Here is a 12,833-nt window from a genome sequence, read left to right as displayed (position 1 = left end):
TTAGGTACCCTTGAGAGAAAAAAAAAACTGAAAACATGTGCTGTTTATGTAGACAACATAACTTTTAAAACTTAAAAAAAATTTGAAAAGGCAATACTTTCTCTGTATAGTATTGGTTGAAAAAATTCAGTATGAAATAATGACGTTTTTAATAAAAACTGTTGTAAATTGTAATAATATTTTCTTAGGTACAGTAATAGTTTTCTTAACCCTTCCCGAGTGGCGGCTGCAGGGTGAAACCCTACTTACTACGTGATCAATAATTTGGTTTAAGGTTAAGAAATTGATTTCTAAATCTTGATGTTTTCCACCAACAATAATAGGCTTATTAATTAATGGAGCAAGTCAAGTGTCTCATGGTATGTCCCTGTTATAGCTATAAAAGTCGAAGAGGCAGTTTTTGTCTGGGCTTGGTACCATAGGTATAAAGAACAAAAACAAAGTAAAAATACCCCTGTTGCGGCAACCTAAGCGACCTTCCCCGTACTAAGTGAATTTACATTTGTTTAATGGTAATTTTTGCTTTAGTATTTCCGTAAACATGTCAGATTTATTCCCTATTTAATTTTTATTCCAAGGCCTGAATGAGAAAATAAAATTTTACCCCAAAAAACCTTGTTCTCAAGTCCGATCAACATGCCAAATTCAACCCACAATTTTTTAATTTTTTTTCGGACTCACTATTGAATGAATGATGATTTTGGTCTCTTTTGGCCTCTTGACACATCAAAATTAATCAGAAAGTTAATAAATAAATAATGGTTTAAATACCTTATACTGTTAAGTGATCCTTTGTAGTCCAAATATAGGCTACTGCAGTTTCGTTCCTGATAGGAACTTCATCAAGCTGTCAGGACATCAAATATTGTTCCAGAGGAAGTCGTAGTTAAAATCCATCGATACATTTAACACATGGGTGTAAATGTATCGATTACATGACCATTATTTATTAATTTTTTTAATTACCACTGGGCTACCTAAGAATACCAACTGCTTGATTATTTAACAAAAGTTCAGGTCTGTCTAGCAACTTGTGATAACATTGTTAGGGATTGGACTCAACAGAAAATAACCTTGTAATTACCATGAAGTAAGTTTATTGTAGGCTATATAGAAGTAAATACATAGCAAGCATACATAAAACTTACTCCCCCCTACTCCAAAACACGCGTTTCAACGCTCACATGTGTACGGCCCCATTAGAACCATTGTAGCTGAAGGTGTGCTGCTAAAAGGCGTTTCACGAAGAACCTCTCAGGCGCAATGAGCGCCATGTAACATGTGTTGCAATGCTTCCATGAGTACAGGGTGTAAGGTAACTGTTGACGGCCAAGAAACAACTTTAAAATACATACATACGTTAACATGTTTTGGCATATATATGCGTCATACGCTTGTGCCCTACATGAGTCGTGAATAAATATACAGCCAACGCTCGGGAATGGTTAGTTTCTAATTGTTTTCTGGAAACTTAATATTAGTCCTTATATCTTACGATCAATTATTGCTCATACCAAATGTTAGATTAGATGTACAGTAGTTTCGCCAAAGTTAAGATGTTTTATTCTAGTTCATTTATGAATTGTTTGATTTATGTTACCAGTTTAAATTACATACATAAGTGATTTACTTTGTGTCCTTTTTCCTTTTTCATATTTTGTTTGTTTGTTCCTCAATGGTAAAATACTGTACCACCACTACAGTAGGCTAACTGATGAGTGATGACATGTTTCATTTCAAAAATTTAATAATAGGATGTAACCTTGAATATATTTTTTGACAATTAATAGCTTTTACCAAAGGTTATCCCTCTTATTCTTTGGATTCCATTTGTTTACCTTTGTTAAAAAAAAGTCTGTTGAATCATCTATTCAGTTTAAATAACGGTGTAGGTTACATTTTCTATTTGATTATTAAATATAAGTGCTGTTAACAGTTTATCAGTTGAACACCTAATAACTCTATTCCACACAAAAAATTGTTTTGCAATGAAGAGGAACGTACCTTTTAAGTATTCTAAATAATGTAAACATTTAATTTTTTTAAATAAAATTGTTTTTGTACTTTGACATTTTCTGCCCCTTGCAAACTCCTATAATGTTAATTTCATCACTTATTGTACCAGCTAAAAACTTATGGAGTGAAGTTGTAGCACCAAATCAAAACAAATTTTTTTCATGTGAAAGGGTTATTTATTACTAGTGGCCTATAGGGGCCATAGCCCCTAATTTAGACTACAATAAAAAAACCATATATAAAATGACAAATATTCGAAATAGGCCTATGTTTTTAAAATTATCAATTTTATGTTACTTAAAATTAACAGTGTTTTTTGTTTTATATCTTAGTTTTCCTTCCGTTGGAGTCGTATATTAGTTGCTTCTGATGTGTCAATGAAATACAATTGTAAAATAATGATTAAATCAATAACACAATATATTAACTAATGGAAACGTGCACACGGTTTGGCCTGAGCCCGGAGAACTACGAATCAGAGCTGAAATCATACAACATACAGTAAAACATTGCACATCTTTTCTAGTTTAAAATTGAAGATTTGTTTTGTAATCTTACGAATTCTGTTATAGTTTCCATTTTGAGAACCACATGTAAAGGTCAAAATTATTGTTAATTATCATGAAGGCAACTCCCCATTTCGCGGTAGTAAGTCAGAAATATATCTACGCATTTGTCCCTGAATTTTAAGACAGTAAGGCCCATTTCCCGGAATCTCTTTTTGTGTAGCGGAAAGCGACGCAAAAGCCATTGCACTGTTGTATTGCTTTATGTTTTTTATAAAGTTCGAATCATCGTCATTTACTTGTGGTTGTGGCATGTCCATAGTGGCAACATGCGTTGAAATGTCCATTTGTGGCCTCCTCTGCGAAGTGAAATGCGCCACAATGCATGCAAGTGCTTTAAGAGAACCTAGATTGTGAGAAACAACACTCAACTCATTTTCCAGCGTTCTTCTAAAGACAGGTGGTAAAACAGCTTCTGGATTTCTTTCACAGTTAGGCCCTACATGACGTTCTTTTTTGCATTTTTTAAGTCTGTTGAATTCCTGGACACTCTTCCACGTCTTGCAGGTCTTACTTCTAGTTACTTCACTCATTATAAAAACGGAAAACAAAAAAATTAAACACAATTCATTTTGAAACATTATTTACCAACATTGACTTTTCGGAATAAATGTAAACATTGCAAATAAATAAGTAACAGCTGATAGAATGCAGACAATTTTCAGTCCCAATGCATTTCTTATGGTGGATATTTTACGTTATATCTCGTTTTCTGGCAACTTTATGGGAATTCTGCTATTTTTCCCGAGTCCCTGGGGTCAAGACCTTCAATTTAAGACCTCTCCCACTTTTCTGCGACTTACCAGACGTCCACAATTTTCTGGTAAAAAGTTTGTCTTACAGAATTATATATATAGATTAATAGATTTACTAGCTGACCCGGCGAACTTTGTACCGCCTATAACAGTCATGTATGTCGTGATCATATGCTTTATAGAGGATGTATATTTTGCTGTATGCTGGGTTGCACTGGGGTTGATGATTCTCTTCAGTAAGGCACCTTGTGAAATACAACATTTTTGTTTTGTTATAAGGCGCAAGAACAAATAAATATGAAGGGTTTGCGACACGTGAACATGCCACGTAAACCACATGTCTATAAAATGTATAAAGTGAATAAAGATAATTTGATTTGATTTGATTTAACTTGCGATAACTACAGACCCATCACTCTAGTTTCAACCATTTCGGAAATATTTGAAAAAGTAGTAATAACAAGATTAATACAATTTTTAGAAAGAAATAATATTATGTTTATAAGAACCAATTTGGATTCGTAAAAGGGGGGGAATCAACCACCAATGCAATGTTTACACTTAACAAAATAAGTAGTACGGGCTCTGACTCAGGAGAAAATGCTTTAGGGGTTTTCTTTGACCTGAGCAAGGCCTTTGACACTGTAAATCACGATATGCTCATCAATAAACTAGAATCTATTGGAGTTAGGGGGCTGGCACAGGAGTGGTTCTCCTCATACCTTCGAAAGAGGGAGCGATTCGTTGAGGTCAGAGGTGTTGACAGTACCCAGAACTGTCAATGACAGTTCTGGGTGTGCTCGACCCTTTAATTGTCTCCTCTCGGGACACCGTCACTCGTGGGGTTCCCCAGGGATCTGTCCTCGGACCTGTGCTGTTTCTGATTTATATCAATGAACTGCCTTCAAGTGTTGAGGCTGGAGAGATCTGTCTTTTTTGCGGATGACACGTCTAGCTCTGTCTGGCTCAACTTCCGAGGGATTAGAATTAAAATCTTTTATTGAAGCAAATAACGTAAAGCAGTGGTTTGACTCCAATTTATTAAATCTCAACCCCAACAAAACTGAATTGCTCCGTTTTTCAATCCATACAACTATCCTTTTAGACAACGTGGAAATTGAGTCAACAGAAGGTGTCAAGTTCCTTGGTTTATTATTAGACAAATACCTTTGTTTTTATGACCATATCGACAGTGTCTGTATGAGGGTTGGTTCCGGCATCTTTCTTTTAAAACAATTGTCAAATTTTTCTGATCAGAAAGTCATTATGACCGCCTATTATGGGGTCATTTTCACTCATTTAGTATATGCAGTGCCGGCATGGGGATGTGAGAATAGAAGGACCAGATTTCTATTTCGACTTCAAAAGAGAGCAGTTCGAACCATCTTTAAAATCAGCTCACGAACTTCATGCAAAGATTTTTTTCAGTCTTCAAATATTTTAACTTTTCCATGCATATACATCCTTGAAACACTCTCTTTTCTGAAAAAGAACATTTCCATCTTTTCAAGTTCCAGATCATGTCCATATTCTTTGCGAAACAGTCTTGATCTTCAGATACCAAAACATTCAACCACCTTTTTCAAAAAAACTTCTTTATTATGACGGTCCCTACTGCTTTTCGATGCATTGTCAACACATCTAAAAATTGAGTCAAACCCTGTTAATTTTAAAAAATCACTTCGAAAATTACTGGTGTCCAAGTGTTACTACCATGTCCGTCATTTTATTGCTGATGGGTAGTCATGGGCATATGGTATGCTTGGTTCATGAATTGTTTACATGTAAATATTGTTTTAGTTTAGTAGTAATTTAATGGTTTTTAAGAGACTGTATTTTTTAATTTATTTATTTATTTGCCGACGGATTTAAACCAATTTTACAGGTTGATTGAGTTGTAAATTGCTCATTATGACTAGATAACCCATATATACATAATAACAATGAAAGGAATGTCAAATGTAACAATAATAAAAGTAAAGTATAGCCTACATGTGAAAAACTTGGTCAAAGAAAGAATAACTGAGTAACGATAAGCAAATACATAGTTGAATGAATAACGAAGATATGTATACAATAAATGGCACATGGACTTATGGACCTAGAACCCCTACCCTACCCTATCTACCTGCTTAACCTAGAAAACAATAAATAATATAAATAACAATAAACATGATAAATATTTTTGTGAGAACAATAAACAATATAAATAACAATGTATATTTATAATAACAATATTTAATGTATATTGACTTTGACCTACAGTTACCTAACAATGTACATGTTCTCTCACTGATTTGAGAAAGCAAAGTGGCCAATTCGCTCATCCACTCTAATTACTTTGTCTCACTCCAGATTTGCAACGTGAAGGCACGAAATAGTGAGCGCGTAACATGAGACAAGATCGTATGCGCGCGAAATACGTTGGCAAAACTGGCAGTAAATCAGCTGGTCAACTGTTTTACTGTTGTATCATTAAGGCCAGGCGCACACAGGCGATTTTGAGTCGCGCAACAGTTGCCCGACTAAAATGTTCAACATTGTTTTAAATTGGAGTGCGCACACGAAGGAAACAGTCTGGGGACAGTCGCGCAACTGTTGCAACCGATGTTCCCGGACCCAATTTGCCAGCGACTGCTCTGCGACTGAATTGTTGCGGGACTGTCGCTCCTGGTTTGGTATCCATTGAAACAAGTGTAGATGCGCACACATGCAACTAAATAGTCGCTGTGTCGCTCAGTCTCACCCCAGGAGTTAAACTACTCGTGGTCAGAACTGTCACTATTGTTTGCTCTCTTGTTGTGTGAAGATTTTAGAAAATTACAAGTATGAGTGTGCTTGATGAGGATTTTTGAGAAGAGGCCGACTATATTTAAAGTCATTGAAACTGTCCTTTCACAAGTCGCTCACTATATATATGGGATGAACCCAGTATCTTCTCTTTTTCTTTCGCGCGCGAAACTTCAGCAACAAAGCACATACTACGGTTGTATCATTGAAATCCATTCGGAACGCTGTTACGAATGTATTTCCAACACGTCTCAAGACTAGATCCGCGACTAAAAAGTTGCCTGTGTGCGCACTCCAGCTCAACTGTCGCTAGACTTCAGAGTCTCCGAGAGAGTTGCGCAACAGTCCCCCGATTAGTCGGGCAACTGTTGCGCAACTCAAAATCGCCTGTGTGCGCCTGGCCTAAATGTCATATTAAAAGTTCACTTCTGTGTAAAAATATGTTACGTTTCTTTAACAAATTAATTTGTTTTATGGTATCTGTAGGAAAAATATAATGTGCAACTCGAGCGCAAAGTTTGCTCACTTTGCTCACTAGTTGCACAAATAACTATTGCCAATTAATGCATTAATGTAAATCTGGCCAAATAAATGACTTATGACTAATGAATTTCTTCCATTTGATTTGATTTTCTGTTAATATTTTGTTGCTATTTCGTCGTGATTTCGTCACCAACATGACAACCCATAACAGACACTTTTTCACCCTCCCTGTTGCAGCAAACCTATTACCTAAGTACAGCGAACCTAAATAGGGAATAAAAATGTGATATTTGTTATGAGATATTTTTAGTTTACCCAGTTTACGTCCAATCAGGCAAATGGACATTCGCTTTGTATGCAGGTTTGCTGCGGCGGGGGCATTTCCTTCTTCTCCTTTGTTCTGACCTGACTTCTGTCGTCTGTCCCATCCTCCAGCTGGTCTGGTCTCATCTCTGGACTGGATCTCTCCCCATCCGGTGTCCGACTGTCCGAGTCCCGAGTCCGATCCCCATATAAACAAAATGAAAATAACAACCGAATCTAAGTTCGTTTAAACTTGGTTGCGCTTTAGTTTACGTCCTATATTTATTTTACACTAGGAGTAGGAGATTATCAGCATTGACTTTATGATATTAGTGTCTTTGTCAATGATATTGGTGAATTCGTTAAAGGCAAGTACCAATTTTGTTTCTAGTTATGCCTAGTTAAAGAATTATCTCTAGGCTAGGCCCTAGTTATAGTTAAGCCTAGCCTTAGAAACTGAAAATATTGAATCGAAAAAAAACAATCGACTGAGTGTAGGACGTCAAGTAAAGTGCAGCCAAAAGGATCTGCTTGCTCTAATGCTCTGCCCTCCTTCTAATGCAATTAGTTGGGAAGGATGTCATGACTCTTTTGTAGGCTACCTAAAGTGTATTATTGGCTACTAGGCTAAGTTAGAGGCTACAATAACTTACGCTTGGAAACTGACATAGCCTGTAACAATGTTGTTGATTGGCCAAATAAATTCATTGTAGCCTATTCATTGTATTTATTGTACACCAATCTTATGGAAACATAATAAGTTATGGTTAGACCTAGATCAAGAGACGCAATTTGGAAGTGTAAGTCACGGAAAGGGTGCTAAACTTAGGCCTGCTCTAAAACCCCTATATTTTATCATGGACAATGAAAAGCCAGTGGCAATGATGGCCTTATAAAGGAATGGGGCAGATACTTGTTGGTGCCTTCAATAGGGTAGGCTACTTAGAACCAGACATTGAACCTGTTGAGGTTAGGAGTAAAGCTTTATGGATGGAAAATGACCACAAACAGCCGCCCAAGGAGACAATTTTTTTTTTTTAAGTGAGGTCGGTTTATCCAAATTAAGTTAGGCCTAAGTTTACTTCACTAGAAGGAAAGAGAGATGAGATGCGGTTAACATTGCATAAAAATTAATAAGTTAGTAATGGTTCTCAGTGAACTTCTCACTCTAAGCTAGGCCTACGGATGAGGGTTATTGTTTTCAAAATGCCTAGGTTACTGATATTTCCGTCGAACATCAATGTTTTTGGCCAAGTAAGTTATTGTAATATCGATGTTTTCCATAAGTGAATTGTATTGTAGGCCTATTTATTCTATTGAAAGGCTGACGAAATATCAAATCCAAAAATATCGAGAAACTGCCAATCTAGAACGTCTAGCTAGCAGCATAGACTAACCAACGCAAGGGAGTGAGTTGAATCAATGCTTGTAAAGTAGGTATGCTAATAGTTTAATCAGCTGAGGCAGTATACATAAATCAGACAAAAAACTAATAAGAAAATATCATTGTTATCAGTAGCTTACATTGATGGTTGACACTATTCAATGTAGGTATTTCTAGGTACGACCTATCCATGCTCATCCCTATGTCATACGTGTAAAGGACAGCCCCGGGCGCCGTGAGGTATAGGGAATGTGCTCATATAAGTTAACAGGTATCAGGGTTCCATGTCAAAGTGTTCAAAAACTCGGATTCACACACTTTGTGTAAATAATATAAGGAGTGTTTTTTTAGTAAAAACAAACCATACAGCAACTGGCAGTAAGTTATTTGAATATAGAGCTTATTCCAAAAATCCAAGTGAAGAGCATCCTTAGTGAATATGTGAATGAATAGCATACTAGTGGGAGAGATACTTAAAAAAAACTTGTTGAGTGCTGCCACTGAAGCGGGATCCTCAACTCAAAGGGCTTAGAGGCATTAACAACGTTTACCTTGGAGATCGTCAAAGGTTTTCTCTTCAATAAAGGTTAAGTTCTTAAAACTGCAGCAGATAAAAATTCTATTTAATTAAAATAACTAAGTTTCACTAGGAATAGAAGTTTAGGAAAGAGACTAGCCTCTGAGAGAAAATTGAGGAATAAGAGGCTTGAACAAAGTACCAGTATGGTAGTGTATAATTTTGTTAGAAAATATCTTGAGCAGCTAGAATATCACGATGTTGTAGGTATGCTAAGCTATAATACCGAGCCAAATAATAACAGTCTAATGAATCTTTTGAAAATTATTGGAATTGCAAAGTAGCAATTGAATTATGAATTAAAATATTTGTCTCTGTTTTTGTTTTAGGGAGCCTACCACTAAGGAAAAAATAATATTGAAAAGTAAAAAGGGTCTCAGCTATTATTCATTGATTAAAACCCTTTAAGTCACAGACTACAGAGCCAAAATGTCAATATTCATCAAATTCTGCAGTTTGCAAAGGATTTACCTTATGTCAAGGCCGAAGAAAAATATTGCCATGATAAAAGGTTAGTTTTAGTTTTTTTTTTTTGTACTTAATTGTTAGTTAGTTTAGAATTTAGATTTAGGCTACTTATCCTTTTTCCTACAGTTACCTAACAATGTACATGTTCTCTCACTGATTTGAGAAAGCAAAGTGACCAATTCGCTCATCAGTGAGACAATGTTAACATTGTCTCAATCTAATTACTTTGTCTCACTCCAGATTTGCAACGTGAAGGCACGAAATAGTGAGCGCGTAACATGCAGGCAACGTCGTATGCGCGCGAAATACGTTGGCAGCACTGGCTGTAAATCAGCTGGTCAGCTGTTGTACTGTTGTATTTGTCACTTCACATTGAATGTTATATTAAAAGTTCACTTCTGTGTAAAAATAGGTTATGTTTCTTCACCAATTTATTTGTTTTATGGTAACTGTAGGAAAAGTATAATGTGCAACTCGAGTTCAAAGTACAATTGCCTCACTCGAGAAACCATTCCTCACTCGCCTACGGCTCGTGAGTAGGGATTTCTCTCGAGTGAGTCAATTGCTCACTTTTCTCACTAGTTGCACAAATAACTATTGTCATCGGCATTTCAGCAAGCTTAATGTTTACCTTACCGTAAAACGGGGTGACTTGAGCCCAGTGGGGTGACTTGAGCCCAAAACGCAAGAAAAAGTTTTGAATTTTCGTTTCAGAAAACCTAAATGACTTATCAAAAGGTTTTATATATCAATTTGAAGGTTACCTAATTAGCTTTCACCACAAACGATTCCAATTATTTTAACTGTCCATTTTAATAATTATAAAAAATAATAATGTTAACACGTCTGAATCTGAATTTCATTACGTTGAAAAAAGGTTATCGGCACAATGGGTATTTGCACTTAAATGAATATAAAACTATTTTTCCCCATTTCATTATTTCCTTGACAACACAAACATGTTGAAGCATGTTTGATTATGTAATGGTTTAAGTCAGTATGACCTGGGTTTACCTTATCATGACCAAGTTTGGCAGATTTTGGGGTGACTTGAGCCCACCTGTGTTTAAGTGGTACCGTAACGTTTGTTTAGTAATGAAATAAGACACTTTCATTATTTCATGTGGTCTAATAATTGGAAATGGCCAGAAAAGGTAGATGAGTGCTGGTACAGCAAAGCAGAAGTTAAAGGAAAAATAGCAGCCCCCACACCCATTACCGACAGAGGATCTTTTGCCGTTCCAGAAGTGGAAAAGTGGCGGTTAATGGACAAAGACATAAAGTAGAACAAGTGCTTTTACTAGTGTAAATAAATAGTGTGTAGATAAAAAACAATTTGTTATTTTTACATTTAGTTAGTCTATTAATGACTGTCAAAATGTCTATTGTGAAGTTTTCTATATCGGAGTGACGAATCGGTTCGGATTAACTAGAACGAGATATTGGCAACATTTCATTTACAGAAAAAATTACTTTTTTATATTTTCAAAAATTGCTGGTGGACTTTTTCTGATTAATCATATTCAGATCTTCAATATTTGGTAAGTAAAATTTGTTTAAATGTTTCTGTAAGTTTTTTATAAATTTATTACAGTTTCGACAAAAACTTTGTGTTTTGTTGTACACTTACCGTCATTAAACCTTTAAAAAACAGGAATTTTTAATCTAAAAAAATACCAAAATAGTCAGCTATATATGTGGGTTCAAGTCACCTCATGGGTCAGTGCAGTGGGTCTAGTGCATTAGAATAGCATTGAAATATAATAGCTGGGTTCAAGTCACCCCGACCAACGAGGTGACTTGAGCCCACCCATATTTTATTTTTTTTTAAATAGTTACACTAACTTTAAAAAAATCTTATTCCACACATTTGTAGAATAGACCAAGACTAAGTTTACTGTAAAAGATTTATAAAAAAATACTTAATGGGTTTACTTTAATGAACAAGCAAAGTTCAAAAGTGGGCTCAAGTCACCCCGTTTTACGGGCCTACTGAATTAGGCGTTAAAATCATTAAACTTATATTATGAAGTTGATGACTTATCTTTTCATACTTGCAAGTTTGACATTGCTGCTAATATTTACGTTTATGCCTACTCGTGCCAATAATAATAGTGTTTTTAGTTGAACAGCAGTGGGTACTGTATAGGTAATGTCCTGGCTTAAGGACGGTCTGACTTGTAAAAATTTACTTTTTGTATTTTTAGGATTATTTGTATTTAGAATCATTAGAATTTTCCGTTTATAATGGAAAAGCCACTGAGGCAGAGCCCAAGGGACTTTCAAAAATGTAAGGTCAGTTTACAAATCTACACACCTAGACGAACATTTTGGTATATAATATGTTTGGTTAAATGTTAAAACAAAAAAGCCTTATTGTTCACAAAGGTTCATCTAGCGTATTAATAATACAAATAGATGATTGATGATATAGATATGGAAGATTATTGCTCCCCATTGTGCTGTACAGGAGTACAGGACCCCTAGTAGTATTATTTTATACTAGTGGCTTGTAGGGACATAAGTCCCTACAATGCTCAATAATATAAAACAAATTATTCTAATATTTAAACAAACAAAGAAATATATTATCTATGTGTCAGAATAGATATCCCTTATATATGCCATATCTTTTGCAAAAAAACAATTTGTTGTTTGTCTTTGTTGATGTTATTTTCAATAAATCATTCGAATCACTACATAGATTTAACTCTGCTAAAGCAAGGCCACACTATAATGGCAGCAAACATATAATTGGTTGTGGATAAATACTGGTTTATTAAGGTAGCTCGTTAATTATTTATTCAATGTGGTTATTTCTTGTTAAACACAAGTTTGAAAAGTTTCACAGTAAAATAATATATTTCCATATTCTATATAACGTAACTAAAAAGTCTTAATTATTATAGGTAACGTTACCCCTGGTTTTATATAGTACATTGCTGAACTTACTGGCAAATAAGTATAATCCAAATGTTAACATTGCGTACTGGCTTTATGATAAATCACGATCAGCTGTATGAAGTAAACAACCATTAGCAGAAAATAGCTTCTAATGCTATTCTTATGGAGAACATTTTACGATATATCTCGTTTTCTGGTAACTTTATGGAAATTCTGCTATTTTTCCCGAGTCCCTGGGTTCAAGACCTTCAATTTAAGACCCCACCCACTTTTCTGCGACTTACCAGACGTCCAAAATTTTCTGGTAAAGATTTTGTCTTACAGAATTATATATAAGGATGTTCTTACAAAGGTATTTTATGATTTTAGATTTTCATTCACAACTATCACGGCGTTGGTTTTGTAGCAGTTTGAATCAGTTTGGTCAGCAACTGAATAGCTCATCACCAGGTAAAGAATAGTCTACTTAGTTAGTAGACTAAAGCGAAACTCATATTGGTTTTATTTTCAAATAAACTTCAAGTTTACTCTTACTTTTATCTTGTTAACCCTTTTAACCACATTAGCCTTATTAATTCATCTTAATC

General features: G+C 35.2%; 1 protein-coding gene across 1 annotated transcript in view; it reads left to right on the top strand.

Moving 5' to 3' along the window:
- The first annotated feature begins 9,215 nt into the window (after positions 1-9,215).
- The window catches only part of LOC128997208 (ATP-dependent RNA helicase DHX30-like), a 31,966-nt gene continuing 28,348 nt past the window's right edge, over positions 9,216-12,833 (top strand). The window contains exons 1-2 of the mRNA XM_054422811.1: positions 9,216-9,385; positions 12,616-12,696. Of these exons, the coding sequence (XP_054278786.1) occupies positions 9,304-9,385; positions 12,616-12,696 (163 nt within the window). The 5' untranslated portion in view covers positions 9,216-9,303. The remainder of the gene's footprint in view (positions 9,386-12,615; positions 12,697-12,833) is intronic.

Source organism: Macrosteles quadrilineatus, unplaced genomic scaffold (assembly GCF_028750875.1).
Source record: "Macrosteles quadrilineatus isolate MER2022 unplaced genomic scaffold, UCM_ALF_1.0 Scaffold_6__1_contigs__length_79288215, whole genome shotgun sequence".
Lineage (NCBI taxonomy): Eukaryota > Metazoa > Arthropoda > Insecta > Hemiptera > Cicadellidae > Macrosteles > Macrosteles quadrilineatus.
The sequence above is the reverse complement of the archived record's forward strand: the minus strand, read 5'-3'. Positions and strand labels throughout refer to the sequence as shown.